At 42.8% G+C, this 19290-nt stretch overlaps 1 protein-coding gene across 5 annotated transcripts in view; it reads left to right on the forward strand.

Annotated features, from left to right (window-relative positions):
- Positions 1-19290, forward strand: part of ANO10 (anoctamin 10) — a 154431-nt gene that overhangs the window by 58611 nt on the left and 76530 nt on the right. For all 5 annotated transcript variants that reach the window (XM_070730115.1, XM_070730118.1, XM_070730119.1 and 2 more), the window contains 2 exons: positions 2708-2763; positions 18572-18646. In XM_070730115.1, the coding sequence (XP_070586216.1) occupies positions 2708-2763; positions 18572-18646 (131 nt within the window). The remainder of the gene's footprint in view (positions 1-2707; positions 2764-18571; positions 18647-19290) is intronic.

Raw genomic sequence — 19290 nt, forward strand, 5'->3', positions numbered from 1 at the left:
TTGACCAGATGGAGTGGAGGCTACACCCTAACATCTTTCATAGGATCTGTGATCATCTCGGCCACCCCCAGGTGTACCTTATTTTCACCAAACATAACAGTCAACTACCCTGTTTCTTCTCCTGTTTTCCCTCCAAGGGGGCGGAGGGAATGGATGCCCTCCATTCATCTTGGCCAGAGGGGCTTATCTACACTTTCCCACCCCTCATTCTAATTAATCGCCAGGTGCCCCCAGGAGCAATGGAGCTGATCCTAGATAGCAGACATCCCTCTAGTCAGCACTTATATGCATCTACCTGACACACCTTCTGTAAGAAACTCAGTGCTCCCCTACATACTTTACAGTGGGTCAGCTGTTGGGGTTCATCAGGGAGTGGTTTGATAAAGGTTTGTCTCCCAATACCCTCAAATGTCAGGTAGCAGCCTTGTCATCGGTGCTAGCTTGTGCAGATCTTTTCATTATTTCAGCACCTCCCCATTAAAAGACTTCTGTGAGGAGTCTCCCCACGCAGCCTTCCAGTGGTGCACTGTTTTACAACTTGGGACTTGACCAAGATTCTGGACTCTATGAGCCACTTAGAGACTGTTCCATTTGTTATCTCACCAAAAAGGTAGCAATTACCTCAACCAGGAGAATATCAGAAATTGCAGCCCTTTCAGCCCATAAGGACTTCTGTGTCTTCTTTCCAGTTAGGGTAGTGCTTAGATTGGTCCCTACCTTTCTGCCCAAAATCAACTCTTGGTACCATAGGGCCCAGGAACTCATGCTTCCTTTTGTTCCCGGCCAATCCACCCTCAGGAACGCAAATGGCACACCTTAGATGTGAGGCATGCACTTCGTATCTACCTGAAGTGCTCAGAAGGGTGGTGAAAGAGGCCCTGTTCGTCTCCTATTTTCCCGCTTCAATGGGTAAGAAAGTCTCCTTGGCCACTGTGGCAAGGTGAATTAGAGCAGTTATTTCCAAAGCTTATGATTTGTCCTTGTCCCCTCATTCCCATGGTATTATGGCCCACTCCACTAGGAGTGCAGCAGTATCAGTAGCTTGGTTTACCCAGACTTCCCTGGAGGAGATATGCAAAGCTGCTACCTGGTCTTCACTGACCACTTTTATATGACATTATAAGATTGATAGTTTTGCCTCCGCCTATGCGGCATTTGGTCATAGGGTACTACAGCAAGTGTTGCCCTTGGTGGCAACAGCTACCTAACGTGTTCCCTCCCTGCAGAACATAGGCTTTGGCAGGTCCCACGCTGGCTGCTGTGTCCGCCCACATGGAGAATTAACCGTTGTCTCCTTACCTGAGCGGTAATTCTCATGAAGGCGGAGATAGCAACCAGATCTTCCCCTTTACTTCCTTGTCATTGGCTTCTGTCTATTGCCTTTTCATAATGATCCCTATTGGGGGGGTGGGGGGGTGTTGGTGTTGGTGTTGTTTCTGTTAGTCTATGTATGTTTTCGCTTCTTTCTCTCTGTCAATCTCTCTACAACTATTGACCACACTGTGAGCCCATGTTTCGCTCTTCACCAAAAGCGGGATGATTGACAGCAAAGGCTCTTTTATATCACAGGCTCAGTCCTCATTGGTTGACAGATGAGGTCAACCCACGCTGGCTGCTATCTCCACCTTCATGAGAATTACCGTTCAGGTAAGGAGACAACATGTTTCTTGAGATCTTATTGACTAGGTACTTGCCACAAAACATTTGATGGTTCTATGATCATGCCCAAATATCTTAGCAATTTCAAGAGTGCTGCATGCCTCTGAATATTTTTTTTACAATTTTTGACGTTTCAGAATCAATTAACACTCGTTTGGCCCATTTTGCCTGAGGAAAAGAAGCTGCCTAATAATAATGCACACTTTGACATAGGTTGTTGATCTCCTTAGTTGAGCCACGTCCTTCCTCATTACACAAATACACATCACCTGATACGTTTATATCCACTAAGCATTCAGGTTTATACAGCTTGGAGGTGGAAATATGCATTAAATGATATGGTCAACCTATCCACTTGCCTAATAATTGTACACACTGTAATAGTATGGACTCTAGATTACTGAAGTTGATAGTGCATCTTCTTAAAATCTAGGCAGTCTGATGTTTATAAAAATAAGAAATAACTTTATTAGGAAACAGTTATTACTTTAATATTCTTAGAAACATAGAAACACAGAAGATAGATGGAAAAAAGACCTCACGGTCCATCTAGTCTGCCCTTATACTATTTCCTGTATTTTATCTTAGGATGGATATATGTTTAACCCAGGCATGTTTAAATTCAGTTACTGTGGATTTACCAACTACGTCTGCTGGAAGTTTGTTCCAAGCATCTACTACTCTTTCAGTAATAGATTCTTAGAAGGTTTCCTTGATTAAGACTTTCTGGACTATTGAATAAAGTCAGATTGTTAACACTAATAATTGACAGCCTCAATAAAATAAGATGTTATCTTTGAATGTAAGGTTTTTAATGTTTTGTTTAACCATTTAATGCACTCTGTAAAATTGTCAATCTCTAAGTAATATGAATAGAAAGACCTTTAATAATATATTAAGTTGTCAGTATATATATGATATAAATATTGTAGTTTAAAATGTACATTCTGCAGTTTCTCATACTTTTTATTTTTATATTCACTCTTGCCTTCATTATTTTGCCTATTATAAATGATATCTAATAGTTTCAATTTTAATTGCATTTCAGAAAACCATAGATCGGAGTCTTCATATCAGAATCACTTAGTTTTGAAAGTCTTGGTGGTAAGTATAATTGAGGCATTTTGCTTATAGAATAGAATAGAATAGAATAGAATTTTATTGGCCAAGTGTGATTGGACACACAAGGAATTTGTCTTGGTGCATATGCTCTCAACGTACATAAAATAAAATATACATTTGTCAAGAATCATGTGGTACAACACTTAATGATTGTCATAGGGGTCAAATAAGCAATGAAGAAGCAATATTAATAAAAATCTTAGGATATAATTGGTAATACAGTAATACCTCATGATACGAACTTAATTGGTGCAAGGAGGAGGTTCGTAAGACGAAAGGTTCGTAAGACGAAACATTGTTTCCCATAGGAAACAATGTAAAGTCAATTAATCCGTGCAACCAAACCCCCCCCCCCCGCAAAAAAACGGCTTTCGGCGACTGCTGGGAAGCCGCGCGGCTGTTTTAAAAGGTGACAGCCGGCCTGGGGGACTTCCCAGCACCCCCCGAACCAAACCCGGGGTTCAGAAAAATTTTGCCTCTTCTTACGAACTTTGTTCGAGTTACGAACCGGCGTTCGGGAGGCTTCTGGGAAGCCCCGGCGCCCGGCTGTCACCTTTTAAAACAGCCGCGCGGCTTCCCAGCAGTCTCCGAACGCCGGTTCGTAACTCGAAAAAAGTTCGTAAGAAGAGGCAAAAATTTTCTGAACCCCGGGTTCGTATCACGAGTTGTTCGTAAGACGAGGGGTTCGTATCTTGAGGTACCACTGTATGTCTGCAGAAAGGCAACTGAAATGAGTTTGACTCTAGGGATTGCTGTTTTGAGTCAGAAAGGACTTCTGTATAGATCATGGGTATCCAACCTTTTTGCTTGCCTGGGATGCATTGAGTGAAAAGGGTCATGGATTGCATATAAAATATATAATTTAGTTAATGTATTATAAACACATAATGTATATACACACAAGACGTTTACTATCTTGTCAGGCTTGCAAGCTATGAATTGCAGATAGAGTAATAGCTCGTCTTACGAACTTAATTGGTTCCCGGAGGAAGTTCGTAAGGCAAAAAGTTTGTAAGATGAAACAATGTTTCCCAAAGGAAACAATGTAAAATCAATTAATGCGTGCAAGAAAAAAAAATGCAAAAACATCGCCGCCCGGCTGTCACCTTTTGAAACTGCTGGGTGCTTCTCAGCGTTCTCACGAATGCCGAACCCGGACGTTCGGCAAAGGTTCGGGTTCGGGTGGCCGCCGAGAAGCCCCGCCGCCCGGCTGTCGTCTTTTGAAACAACCGGGGGGCTTCTCGGCGTTCTCCCGAACCTGACCGCCAAACCGAAACTTTTGCTGAACTTTTGAAACAGCCAGGGGCTTCTTCCCTGCTTGTGTGACATGTAAAAGGGATGAGAAATTGCAGCCAAGGCTGTGAATATCCTGTAAATATGCAAAAGTGCTGAAGAAGTCCAGTATTGGCTTCTGGGTTGGTACTGTTTTAAAGGCACATTTTCCAAAGTCCTGTGTCTGTCTATCTAACAGACTTTTATTTTTATTTTTTTATTATATAAAACATCAAATATATTTTTAAAAAGGAACGGAAAGAAAATAAAATAAATCAAGGACGAAAATGGCAACAGGAAAAGGTGTGGAATACAAGGGGGAAGAGAAAATAAAGTACAGTACAAAATAAACACACTCCACCCTCAATGTTTTACTTTTGTGCATTAATATATAATTAACCATTTCTATAACACCAATTATTTCTAATCAACGAAACCAAATTCAAAATTTCATTTTTTCTTCTTCACATGCTCAAATTCCAGAAGTAATATCCAAATAAGAACATATTTTCCTCTTTAAATAAAGTACTGTATTTTTCGGAGTATAAGAGGCATCTTTCTCCATACTTGGGAATGCGGGGCATAACATGGGTTATGCTCCGTGTCCTATCGAATCAGGACGGAGCCTGCAGTCTTTTTTAAAACCATTAAAAAACCCGTTTCGACACTAAATCTGATAATTAAAGTACATGAGGTGGCAGAGATGAGCAAATTAACACAGGAGCTACAGGATAGAGATAATATAGAATTCCATAGTACTTGGAACAGGTTGTATGATTGGATAAATAAAAAAAATACCTAAAACTTTAATACTGTATACACATTCAAAAGAAAATGGGGAAAAAAGGAAAAACAGACAAACTGTTGCTAAACGCGACCACTGATCTCTACAGAACCATCAACCCACAGTTAAATACAGTGTTCCCTCGATTTTCGCGGGGGATGCGTTCCGAGACCGCCCGCGAAAGTCGAATTTCCACAAAGTGGAGATGCGGAAGTAAATACACCATTTTTACAGCCGCCCCGAGTCTGCGGAGAGGGGCAGCATACAAATCGAAATAATAAATAAATAAATAAATAAATAAATTTTTGGCTATGGACAGTATCATAAGCCATCCCTTAACACCTTAAACCCCTAAATTACCATTTCCCATTCCCTTAACAACAATTTACTCACCATTATTACTGGTATTCACCATTGAATAAGACGCTTAATAATCCTGATACAGTATTTATAAACATAATTAGTATATAACAAAATCAGGAAATGAAATGGAAGAAAACATGGACAGGCTGTAAATAATAAGGTCCAGCAAAACAGCTGGCATTTATGTTAGTCATTAGAAGTTTTGATACCAATGTAAATTATATTATAAAGCAGTATGCTTAATTATGTTATGTTGTTTGTTTGTATATCTTCAGCTTTTTTTTCTCTGTATGTGTTTATGTTTTCTTTTTGTTGTTTTAAATGTGAATAACTAACAAAGATTTTTTTAAAAAAATAATAAAAATAAAACCTGCGGATCCGCTTCTTCCCCAGATTTTACTCAGTCCTTTGCAGGACGTGTGGTGGCTCCTCTCTTTCGTGACCTTAAATACTTCCCTCTCCACTTCTTCTTCAGTGCAAATCATTCCGTTTTTAAATTGTATTCATCTATTAGAAAACAAAACGCTAAGTCCAACCATTCCTCTTCCTCAGCTCTCCCTCCACTCCTCCACCCCTTCTGCCTTAAAGGGGAAATACAACAGCAGCCTGAATCGGCTACTTAAAGTGGGTAAGGGGTTAAAATAAAATAGGAGGTAACATCGGCGAGGCCCTTTTTACTGCAGGCCAAATTAGCCGGCCAGCTTTGCCTCGCCACTGTGAGTACTTTCATTTTCGTTTTGGAAACCGGCATTTTTTCCTTTGCGGCCTGGACCTCTAGGAATGGCTCGTGTTCTGTCCTCTGGTGCTTGTTTTTTGCTGAACTGTTTTCCTGTTTAGTTAGGCGTTGTTCAGTAGTCCCAAAGCCCTTAATTTCTGCATGAACTCGCCACACCCATGCAAGGCCATTTTCGTGCCCAAGCCCAGCCGCAGGCCCTGAGCACAACATAGCTGCACCTCGACTCCATGCTCCAACCACTAGACTCTCCTACGGGGATTCAATTAATTAAGAGCTAGATTGTACATTCTCTTACAATCCACCTGGAATAGCTCCAGGGGAACAAAGATCTACAGAGGCCTCTGGACCAGGGGCTGGAGCTTTTCCCATTTTGTTCCTGGGGAAGGTTTTCTTCCTTTGGCTCTGCCTTCTGCACTATACAGTAGCTCCAATGGCATCCACTGGGGGCAAGTGCACCCAGTAATCTAACAGGCCCTCGGAGGATGCTATTAATCCAGCCTCTCCTCCTCAGACTCCCACTTCTCTAGCTCAATCTCCAAATCCTACTAGAGCAGAAAAGAGAAGAGATAGAACATTACAAAAGATCCATGATAAGTCTGCCAAATATTTGAGGGTCCAAGCTCAGGTTCATGCCAGTTCTCCCCCTCCAACAGAGGCCCCTGAGCTTCTCCCTTCGAGTGAGAGTAATTTGGCCTTAGATGATCCAAACCTGAACAGGCCTCAACCTGACCTTTGGGGCACAGGCAATGAGACAACACAGGCCCAACAGGATCCCCTTCCAGATCCAGGCATTGCCCTGGACACTAGGGTGGAGTCCCCTGCCCCTCAATCTCATCCTACTCTTTCTTCTGAATTTCAAGCTATGCTAACTGGTCTATCTCAGGCCATTGACTTCAGAATCCTGACTGTCAATGTGACTTATACTTCCTCCATCCCTCCTCCTAGGCAGTCCAGACCTCTTCCCAACATTCTCAGACGAAGAGCGGACCCATCCCCTATGGAAGTGTCCTCATTAGAAGAAGAAAACAAAGATGAAAAGCACCATGAGGAATCTAAGGAGGACCCCTTTCAGGGCCTCTTCGAGGAAGAAGATCTACCGGCCAAACCACCAGCCTCTATAGCTATCTTCCCTCTGCACCTGTTTAAATCACTATTTCACAAGGCCCACGTGGCCACAGACCTCGCCTCTCAAGAACAGCCCTCTTGTCAGGCTGAGGACTTCATGTGGAGTTAGAGAGTTCGGCCTGACACCTCTACAACTTCAAACACAACTGAACAAGAAACCTGTCCCTTCTTCTCGGAGGAACACCAGGACACTGATCTGATCCCAATGCCCAAATCCTTCAAAGATTTTCTTCAAAAACATTGGTCTTCCCCTGCAGTGGGCCTAAACCCTTCCTACAGGGACAAGAAGTTCTACAAGGTGGCTCCCTCTTATGAGGACCTACTGTTCTTATCTAAGGTAGATGAGCCCGTCAAGATGCTTCAGTCTGCTGCAGCCATGCCAGGTGAAGCAGAGGAGGTGATGAAGACCGAAGACAGACGTCTGGAACAGATGCTAAACAGAAGAACCCTGCTGACTCGTGGGCCATCAGATCCGCTGCCTCTGCTTCCTTTTTCACTAGGGCCATGTTGCAATGGCTTCAACAAATTCAGGATCACATCCCCCCAGACGACCTCCGGGGTCAACAGGATTTGAATAAGATCTTTGCGAGAGCCCAATGTGTGTCGGATGCCACACTCCAGGCATCCAGGTTTTCAGCCAAATCCTTCGCTGCCACCAGCGTTGCCAGGAGACTCCACTGGCTTAAGCCATGGCAGGCGGGAGTTCACCAGAAATTGCAGTTAGCCATCGGACCCCTCAAACAGAAGAACTTGTTCGGGGACCTCCTGGACCCTCTTCTGATGGAAACCCCAGACAAAAGAAAACTGCTGGGGCCTACCATCAAGAAACCAGCTAAATTTCAACAGCTCTTTTGGCGTCCCTTTCGTCAGCCAGCCCAGACATCCAACTTCCAATGATCCACAGGTCAGTACTCCACTAGACCCAGATCTCAGCAGACAGATCAACTGGAGGCAGATCCAATAGAGGTCAGAGAGGTAGCTCTTCCTCCAGGTATTATAAGATGGTAACCTATCTGAAATCCTCATTGGGGGTCACCTGGCTTGGTTTTTACCAGCCTGGTAACAATCCTCTAAGGACTCATGGGGATTATCTACTATCCAGTGGGGCCTCCAATTGGAGATCCTCTCTCTTCCCCCAAAGAAATTTATTTCCTGCCCTCCCCCCAAAACCCAAACCTCCAAATCCCTTATGAGGAGGCAATTCTCCACTTTCTGTCAATTATAGCTATCCAACCGGTCCCATCCTCCCAAAGAGGATTAGGCTTTTACTCCATCCTATTTGTCATTCCCAAAGCCTCTGGGCAGGGTGGAGGGCCATTCTCAATCTTAAACGTCTAAATCAGTTTATCAGGTAGAGGAAATTCAAAATGCATTCCCTAGCATCTATCCTAGCCTCCCTTCATCTAGGAGATTTCATGGCATCCCTAGACCTCACAGAGGCCTACCTCCACATCCCCATTCTCAAAGGTCACAGACAGTTCCTCATGTTTGCCTTCGTAGGCCAATACTACCAATACAGGGCTATGCCCTTTGTGCTGTCCTCGGCACCCAGGGTTTTCACTAAACTTCTGCGGGCTTTAGTCATCCATATCAGATTTGTCTCTATCCATATTCAATGTTACCTTCACGATATTCTCATCCATGCTCCCTCCAAGGAGCGTACCCTGTCCGACCTTCATACCACCATGTCCTTACTACAATCAATGGTTTTTCAATCAATCTGGCCAAGAGTCAATTAGTCCCTAGTACCTCTATCCTCCACCTAGGGACTCAGATAGACTCCATCCATTCCATGGTCTCCTCCTCCCAGGATAGGCAGGCCAGTATTAAAACATTAGCCCGCAAGATCCAACAATCTAAAAGGGTCCCCATTTCCCTACTGTCATCATTATTATGGAAAATGATCTCCTGTATAGGCATCACCTCCTGGGCTAGGCTTCACTCCAGGGAACTTCAGTGGCTGCTATTACCCTTTCAGAGATCCGGTCAAAGCACCTCTCATTGCATCATTCTGATCCCTCCATCAGTCATATGGTCTCTCTCATGATGGCTATCCTCTGCACTTATGAAAGGCACCCTCTTCAGGATCCCAAAGCTAACGATCATCACGACAGATGCCAGCCTCTTCAGGTGGGGTGCCCACTCAACAGGTATGATAGCACAGGGCATGTGGTTGGCACAAGAGGCCAGCCGCTCCATCAACTGGCTGGAACTGAGAACAGTGTTCCTAGCCCTCAAGCAATTCAGACACCTCATCAATCACCACCACCTCATTCTCACTGACAATATGGCTACCAAGAGCCACATCTGCAAACGGGGGTACCCGATCCAGAGCCCTAATGCAGGAGTCCCTCAAACTGGGCCTCTGAGTGGAGAGACAACTCCAGTTCCTCTCAACAGATCACATATCTGGGGACCTCAACATCTAGGCAAACTGGCTATCCCGCAGGGAAATGGACCCAGGAGAATGGAATATCCTCCCATCTCTGTTCTCCCAAATATGCCTCAGATTTGGCCTCCCAGAGGTAGACCATTGCGCAACTGCAGACAACACACAACTTCCATTCTTCTTCGCTTGCTTCCCTTCCCCAGGGGCAGAGGCAATCAATACCTTCAGGAGCCCCTGGCCCCAGGGCCTACTCTCTGACTTCCCCCTGATCCCCATCATTCCAGACATCATTAACAAGATCCTTCTGGAACAGGCCCAAGTAATCGTCATCGCCCCTCACTGGCTGTGACGAGCTTGGTTTGCGGATCTCCAGGCATTGCCCACTGAATCCCCATGGCGACTCCCTGTTTCGGAGGACATGCTTCAGCAAGGTGGATCTTACCATCCGGATCCGGCCTGGTTCCACTTGACCGCCTGGAGGTTGTCCGGAAAGATCTAGAATTCCAGTGTTATGACCCCGGTGCCATCTTTGTCATGCAAATCTCCAGAAGACCATCCACTAACTGTATTTACAATCATACTTGCTCCGAATGTTTCTTTCCAGGTTCTAATGATGTTCCCAGTTCTTACTAGCTTGCAAGCTCTTTCACTGTTACTCTTTCTAAATAAAGTTTTTTTAAAGCCCTAACCAGGGGATAAAATAATGTGTTAAAACTGACCATACTAAGGATGCTAGCCAGATGAATATCTGGTGAACAGATTCTTTTCCCTGTTTTCCTCCTCAAAAACTAAGGTGCGTCTTATACTCCAGTGCATCTTATACTCTAAAAAATACAGTAATCACATTAACCATTCCTGCTTTATCTTCCTTGCTATGAAAATAATGTGTATTTCTAGTTGCTCCTAGTGATCTTTATGAACTGTCACCATTTTTATTTACAAAATGTATTATATTTTTTCAAATTCTTTGGTCTAAAAAAATGGAAAATCTTTTTTTCCTCTTTCATTCTTCTTTTTTTTTCAAACTTTTTAAAAACAAAAAGGCTCAAAAAACCCCAAAAACTTTCTAATACATCTTATTCTTTAACTAACTAACATACAAGCTTTAGATTTCAACATTGCATTTAGCTCCCTCCCTCCAAATTACCCTTATAGAATTATTATTCTCCATTGTGGGAGGATGGGTTGTCCTTGTCTGTCAGCAAATAGGACTGAGTCTGTTTAATTGTGATATCTGCTGATATCTCAGTTCTGACTCGGTCCTCAGCAGGAAAGGATGTGGCGAGGAGAGCTCCATCCCAACTGCTGGTTCCAGAGCTAATTCTACTGAGTATTTCTGCTATAATCTCTGCTAGACTTTCTGCTAGAATTTTGAGAAAACATGGTCTAGGATGCCTCCTCGTCAATGCCATGCTCTCATCGCCCACAAGTTAGTTGTTTTTGCACTCATGGATGTACAATCTGATGAGAGGGGAGATCAATGAGAGAAATGGGAGTTTTCTTCCATTTCTCATTGATGTCCCCTCTCATCGGATTGTACATCCATGAGTGTGAAAACAACTATCTTGTGGGCGCTGGGAACAGGGCATTGATGAGGAGGCATCCCAGTCCAGTCTGCTATGGGAGGGAAGACCTCCAGGCCTCCTCCAGCACGCAGTCTTCTCAATAGGCTGTGAACTATCTTTTTAAATATCAGTTGTTTGTCAGTAAAAAATAAATAAAAATAAAACAAACCATCAGTCTTGCCACCTGAGCTTTGCACTCTGGCTATCCAGCAACCCGCTCTGCCAGCCCCTGCCTCTCTCCCGCCCACTAACAAGAGTGAGTGTGAGGGGAGGACAAAATTTGGAGCATTGTTATTATTTTTGGAGCATTTGTTATCATTTTTCCCATTTGACGCTGCCTGTGACTTGTGAGGCTTGTTAAAGGCTCATTCTTGTTCCCAGTTTTTTTATTTATTTTATTTATTTATTACTTAGATTTGTATGCTGCCCCTCTCCGAAGACTCGGGGCGGCTCACAACACGTGGAAACAAATCATAAATAATCTAAATTTTAAATTTTAAAGATTTAAAAAGACCCCATATACTAACAGACATAGACACAAGCATACCATATATAAATTAAACATGCCCAGGGGAAGATGTTTCAGTTCCCCCATGCCTGACAGCAAAGGTGGGTTTTAAGGAGTTTACGGAAGGCAGGAAGAGTAGGGGCAGTTCTAATCTCTGGGGGGAGTTGGTTCCAGAGGCCCGGTGCCGCCACAGAGAAGGCTCTTCCCCTGGGGCCCGCCAACCGACATTGTTTAGTTGACGGGACCCAGAGGAGGCCCACTCTGTGGGACCTAATCAGTCGCTGGGATTCGTGCAGCAGGAGGCGGTCTCGGAGATATTCTGGTCCAATGCCATGAAGGGCTTTAAAGGTCATAACCAACACTTTGAATTGTGACCGGAAACTGATCGGCAGCCAATGCAGACTGCGGAGTGATGGTGAAACATGGGCATACCTAGGTAAGCCCATGACTGCTCTCGCAGCTGCATTCTGCACGATCTGAAGTTTCCGAACACTTTTCAAAGGTAGCCCCATGTAGAGAGCATTACAGTAGTCGAACCTCGAGGTGATGAGGGCATGAGTAACTGTGAGCAATGAGTCTCGGTCCAGATAGGGCCGCAACTGGTGCACCAGGCATCCGACTTAATGCATCCGACTTAACTTCGCTCCCAGGTTTTGCGCCAACCTTAACTTTGTTAACAGCATTCATGCCTGAAGTTTTTGATGCGGGCACCATGCGCCACTTGAGGTGATGTTCATGACGTTCCTGAGAGGTCCGTGCCTCTGTCTCTGGGGGACATTAACATCAATGGGCAGAGCAAGTAGATTTACTGGGGCTCATGATGTTTTTCTCCTGACATTAACAGCTTCTCATTTATCTGCCTCAGATGCCATTTTCTGGTAAGGATCCGCATCTATCTGTCACAGATGATATTTTAAAATTACAAAATGGTGGATGGAACCTCACTTCACTCGAAACCATGGGGCAAGCTTAGAAGGAAACTTGATAGGCCTGTCCCTGGCTTTTGATCAGGCCAGTCTGCAAAAGTGGATAGTGACCATGGTCCAGCAGAGCATAACTGCAAACTTACATTCACTGGCAGCTTCATTGCCTCCCCCATGAGGAAAAGACCCAGACCCCCCTTAGGCAGTCCATCAGGGTAATAGGTCTCAGGAGGATGACGGTCTTTCTGACTCTTTGGGTACTCCAAGTCAGCAAGACTGGCATAGGGGCAGGAGGAAGAGGACTAGTCGTGGGTTCTCTTGAAGGATGAGGACACGTCCTCAGACAGCCAACCACTTGTGGGTTGTTTCCACTTGGGTTATTTAAGTCCCTCCTAATCAAGGTCAGGGCAGCTGTAGGGCTAGAAGCCCCTATTAAGCAGGAGGCACAGAACTCCATACAAGACAACCCCCTCTTTTCAGAAGTCACTTAGGTGGTAGTTTTTGTGCTGATGCGTCCCCTTTTTCTTGACACTGTTCAGCGCCAAGGATGATTTCTGCATCAGGCCCTCCTTCTTTGGAGAAGAAGTTCTTCAAGGTGGCCACTGAGTTGACAAACCTCTTGGAGGTTCCATTGTTTGACCTTCTGGTGTTGGCCTTGCATGCTCCGGTACTGGGAGAGTTGGACGAGATGCTTAAACTTGAAGATAGGTGTTCTGTCTGGGTGCCCCCAGACTTCAACACCAACTGGAAAAAGCAGCCAGACACGCTGGTAAAAGCAAAAGCACTTTATAGTTTGAAAAATAAACACAGAGAAAAACCTGTTCTTCCCAACAGGCAGGCTATGAGGCTTCACAGCAAAGTCCTGACGGCCAGACAATACAGCAGATTTCTTGCTGGCACACACACCACTGTAGAGAATAAGCCCCCACGCCTTTTTCCCCAAGGTTTCAGCCTTCAAGGCCACAAGCCAGAATCAGAGACGCCAAATATCACAGCCAGGTCCCAGGACTCCCAAAGATAATACTCCACAATACAGGAAGGGTGGGTCTGCCTTTTCAGCCTTTCTGTGGAGAACCACACCCAAACCCAGCTGTTACCTATTTAGGACTGGAAGTACCTGGCTAATTGTCCCCTTAGTTGTGCTGCTCTTCTCTGCCTGTGATCGATGATGGCTTGAGCATTTTCATCTAAGGACTCCAGGCTGCTTGCTGGGGAGAGCTCCACCCCGGGGGATTCTGGCTGTTCTCCCTCTCCCTCGGCCTGATATTCCTCCTCCCCTTCTGCCTGGGCCTCCTCCTCCTCCTCCTGTTCCTCATCCTCCCCCTCTGAGCAGGGAGCCGGCAGAGGTTCAGCCATTCCCTGAGGAGCCTCAGACGGAATCACAACAATAGGAAGATGGAACAGGCCCCTTTATAGCCCACCAAAGCAGTTTCCTGGGGCATTAAAGCATCATTTACCTCTTACTTCTTCTCCCAGGCCTCTCTTCTCTGGCTCTGGCAATGGGATACCATTGCTAAGGCTTACAAATTAGCCAATCTTCCCTGTCCAGTAGGAATCACGGCACATTCAACTCGCAGTGCCACTACCACTGCTGCCTGGGTGACCCAATGTCCTTTTGGAGGAACTCTGCCATGCCACTATCTGCATTTGGAAATTTTGGGTTAAACCTTTCTTTCAGTTGCGCATATCAAGCATCCTGATTCCAGTTAACTCATTAAGTTTAAGCCACTCCTTCCAGCTTATCTTCATGGAGTTAAAAAAAATTCTCTGGAAGTTTCAAAGATTTGTACTCCTTTCTTTTTATCATGAGATCCTCAACCTTGTTAATGTCCTTAAAGAAAAAATCCTAAATTTGTCTATTTTCTTGAAGCCCTTCTTTCAATTGTGTTGAGAGATTTATATTTGAACCATAGCAATGAGGGTAAAAATGAAAGTTAATATCCAGCTCTTCTAAATCTGTGATTCATTCCTCTGCATTTTCAGCTACTTGTGAAGTCCCCTCAGTAGTTTGGCAACATTCTCCACATTTTGCATCTCAGAAGTACTTAGAGAGAATTTTTTATCCTCAGAGAAAAACTTATACACAATTGACATATTTTATATAGAGACCATTCAAATATATATATCTAATGCTTTGCTACACAATCTTGGCTTCCTCTTTTAATGAGAATCAGAAGATTTTAGCTACCCACCACAACTAAGAAGATCAAGCTACCAGTTATTAAAATAGTAAACTAAAATCACAGCTTTAATCTTTATCTTCCTCTGTCCGCTTTTTTGGGGGCCCACTTTTTTATTTGGCTTGCCTTAGCAACTTTCTTGTTCTTTAAGACAAAAATAAATCTTTAAAATGGGACAGGTCTTCAAAAAGATGTAATAGGCTGTTGGTGGAAAGGGCATCTTTTACATTGACAAGGTAGAATAATAGTCTTTCAAGGTGATTAAGATAAGGATACTGTTGGTTTGAAACTTGAATTTCCAAACACAACAGCTTCTTCAGCCCCTCTCAGCTTTTGGCATGCAGACAGCTTCAGAGTTCAACTCCAAAAGCAATCCGCTGGCTTACAGCTATATTGAAGGGTCCCAGTGGAAAGTTCATTGACACACCCTGGGTGTGAGTCATAAAAACTGATAGGATATCAATTCCTTCAGTTACAAGGCAGAAGATCAACACTCCAGGGAGAAATCCTTTGGAGAGATCTCTCCGTGCATGTGTTCAGTTAGCCATGTTCCTAGGAAGTGCTAACAGACTTTTCTTAAGCTTATTTTGAAGTAACTTCTGTTCAGAGAAACTACCAGGTCCATAAAATTGCAGTGAGAAAGTTAGATTGTCATGAGATCAGTTATGTTGTGGGTAAGGATTTTCGATGGATTTTCTTAAAGGGTTCTCTTAGGATGGAGTAGCTCTCCTGATATTGCTGCTTAACTGTTAAAAGGTAGAATAATATCTGCACATCAGAGATTTCACATTTAGAAAATGTAAATTCTAAAACCCTCCATTATTGGTTATATCATTTGAAAATTGCAGTTCAAATTGTATATTGACATTTTAGAGTAAAAGGTTTTGATTTATTTTTATGATACAAATTAGTATTTTAAAGATAATCTAAAAAGACTACACTTAACTCATTATTGCAACTAAATTTATAGAGCTGATAATGGAAGATTATTTTCTAGTACTGTGAATAAATGCTTATGAGTTGACCACTATAGATCAAATTTCAATAATTATTTGGGGGAAAATCTTTTCCTATCAAGTAAAAACTGTTCCACACAATGCAGTAAAAGATTGTACAGCTAGTGGACTTCTAGTTTTGTTATTTTGCTTTATCTGTATGAATAAAAATGGATTCTATGTAGATAAATTATGAAAGATTAAATATATAATCTAAAGGTTTTTTAAAATTTGAACGGTTTTATTATGTATAAAATGTACATATTTGTTTTTAAATAAGACCTTCCTAAAAATAAGCCTGAGTGCTTATTTTCAAGCCTAGAAGAAAATGACTGGGTCTTATTTTCGGGAAAACACGGTAATAGGCAATTAATATTATTCAGATATAATAATCCAATTTATTTTGTCCTGATTGTAATTTTGGGGGAATGTTCCTTGTGTGTGTGTGTGTGTGTGTGTGTGTGTGTGTGTGTTATATGTATGCATTTATTTGTAGTGGAGGGAAGAATCTCAAATACTGTATAACTGAAATTTGCAATTCTAGTTTGACAAAATGGGGCATTGAACATTCTAAGGGGCTTATTTTAAATTCAGATTTCATCTTTCTTTTGGATAGAGGAAAAGGCAAACATTAAAAATTAATTAAAAATGAAAACAGCATAGATTTTAGCATATACATGTGAAACTAGAAAAATTAGAATATTGTGCAAATGTTCATTTATTTCAGTATTGCAACTTAAAAGGTGAAACTTAATCCATGAGACAGACTCATAACATGCAAGGCAAAATAGTTCAAGCTGGGGTTTGTCATAATTGTGATGATTATGGGGTACAGCTCATGAAAACCCCAAATACACCATCTCAGAAAATTAGAATATTATACACAATCAATAAAACAAGGATTGTACATAGAACATATCTGACTTCTGAAAAGTATAAGCATGCATATGTACTCAGTACTTAGTTTGGGCTCCTTTTGCAGCAATTACTGCCTCAAAGCAGTGTGGCATTTACGCTATCAGCTGATAGAGATTTTCTATGGGGTTCAGATCAGCGAGTTTGCTGGCCAATCAAGCACAGTAATCCCATAGTCATTGAACCAGCTTTTGGTGATTTTGGTGATGTGGGCAGGTGCCAAGTCCTGCTGGAAAATTTAAGTCACCATCCCCAAAAGCTTGTATGTGGATTTAAACATGGAGTGCTCCAAAATCTTCTGGCAGACGTCTGTGTTGACCCTGGACTCAATGAAGCACAGTGGATCAACCCATCAGATGACATGGCTCTCCAAATCACCATAGCCTCTGGAAACTTTATTTTGAACCTCAAGCATCTTGTAGTGTGTGCCTTTTCAGTCTTCCTCCATACTCTGGGTCGTTGGTTTCCAAATGAGATGCAAATGTTTCCACAGTCTATGTTGATTTGAGGAGCAATTCATCTGCTGGTATTGGTCCACTGTACTTCATTAAGTCCAAGCGTCAATGCAACTGTCTGCCAGGAGATTTTGGAGCGCTCTATGCTTCCATCCACAGCCGAGCTTTATGGGGATGCTGACTTCAAACTAAATACTGACTTCAAATTAAGTACTGAGTACATATGCATGCTTATACTTTTCAGAGGTACAATATTGTTCTAGGTACAATCCTTGTTTTATTGATCTCATGTAATATTCTAATTTTCTGAGATGGTGGATTTGGGGTTTTCATGAGCTGTATCCCTTAATCATCACAATTATGACAAATCACAGCTTGAACTATCTTGCCTTGCATGTTATCAGTCTCTCTCATATATTAAGTTTCACCTTTTAGGTTGCATTACTGAAATAAATGAATGTTTGCATGCTATTCTAATTTTTCAAGTTTCACCTGTAATCTGGATTGTGGTTACTTGATTGCGGTTATTGTAATTCATCAAAGATTTTTCTCTAACTACCGTAATTAAAATCAATTATGTACAGGATTATATACAGTGGTACCTCAAGATAGGAACCCCTCGTCTTACGAACAACTCGTGATACGAACCCGGGGTTCAGCCAAATTTTGCCTCTTCTTACGAACTTTTTTTCAGTTACGAACCTGCGTTCGGAGACAGCTGGGAAGCCGCACGGCTGTTTTAAAAGGTAACAGCCGGGCGGCGGGGCTTCCCAGAAGCCTCCCGAACGCCGGTTCGTAACTCGAACAAAGTTCGTAAGAAGAGGCAAAATTTGGCTGAACCCCGGGTTCGGTTCGGGAGGTTCCTGGCAAGCCCCCCAGGCCGGCTGCGACCTTTTAAAAGAGCCGCGCCGCTTCGCAGCTGTCTCCTGAAGCCGAATGCGGAAGTTCGGCTTTGCCGTTCGGCTTCAGGAGACAGCTGCGAAGCGGCGCGGCTCTTTTAAAAGGTCGCAGCCGGCCTGGGGGGCTTGCCAGCACCCCCCCGAACCTGGGTTCGGGGTTCGGGGGGGTGCTGGCAAGCCCCCCAGGCCGGCTGCGACCTTTTAAAACACCCGCGCCGCTTCCCATCTGTCTCCTGAAGCCGAACGGCAAAGCCGAACTTCCGCGTTCGGCTTCAGGAGACAGCTGCGAAGCGGCACGGGTGTTTTAAAAGGTCACAGCCAGCCTGGGGGGCTTGCCAGCACCCCCCCGAACCCCGAACCCGGGTTCGGGGGGGTGCTGGGAAGCCCCCCAAGCCGTCTGTCACCTTTTAAAACAGCCGGAAAGCCGTTTTTTTTGCGGGGGGGGTTTTGGTTGCACGGATTAATTGACTTTACATTGTTTCCTATGGGAAACAATGTTTCGTCTTACGAACTTTTCGTCTTACGAACCTCCTCCTTGCACCAATTAAGTTCGTATCATGAGGTATTACTGTATATGTATGTGTGTGTATGGTGGTTATGCCATATGAATCATACATTACTCTTTCTGAATATTTTGACAGAATGCCTTTTTAATTAATTTTCTATTATTTTTTTTTGCAGTTCAATTTCTTAAACTGCTTTGCCTCTTTATTCTACATTGCATTTATCTTAGTTGACATGAAACTTCTGAGACAGGTAAATTTTGCATAAAATATTTTTAAAAACAAATTACCTGATTTTCTTCATAAATAAATTAAAGCTGTATATTTTTTTTCTGTTACTTGATTAATTTATGTTTGTACTTAATTCATATCAAATTTATTCAAAATATTGCTCAATCCTGAATGGTTTGGTTTAAGAAATTCCTAGAACCGTTTTTCTGTCATTAAAAATACCATACGTTACTATTGCACTGATTTATTTGCTCACTGAAAGAACTACTAAGGTGTGTTGTTATAAAAGCTGTTTTAGTATGTGTTTGCTTGAATGAAATGTATAAGACTGCTCTTTATTTACTGAACAATATTCCATGAAAATAACAGTTTTGCCAGCACTCGTGTTTGTAAATTAAGATTTGCTAAGATCATTTCTATTGTAGTACATTAATGTGCATTCAGGACATATGCAGGGTTCAATGCCTTCATAAAATATATTTTTAAAAAATATATGCCCACCTCAGATTTCAGAAGTAGCAAGAATGGGGGAAAAGCAGTAAAAGTGTAATTGAATTTAAAATAAACTCTGGTAGCAAGAGAAAATTGTAGTAATAATATTTAAACTTGAGGCATTTTGTGTGGACAATGATTAATCAGTAAGGCTCCTGAAAGGTAATTAATATT

Source organism: Erythrolamprus reginae, chromosome Z (genome assembly GCF_031021105.1).
Source record: "Erythrolamprus reginae isolate rEryReg1 chromosome Z, rEryReg1.hap1, whole genome shotgun sequence".
Taxonomy (NCBI): domain Eukaryota; kingdom Metazoa; phylum Chordata; class Lepidosauria; order Squamata; family Dipsadidae; genus Erythrolamprus; species Erythrolamprus reginae.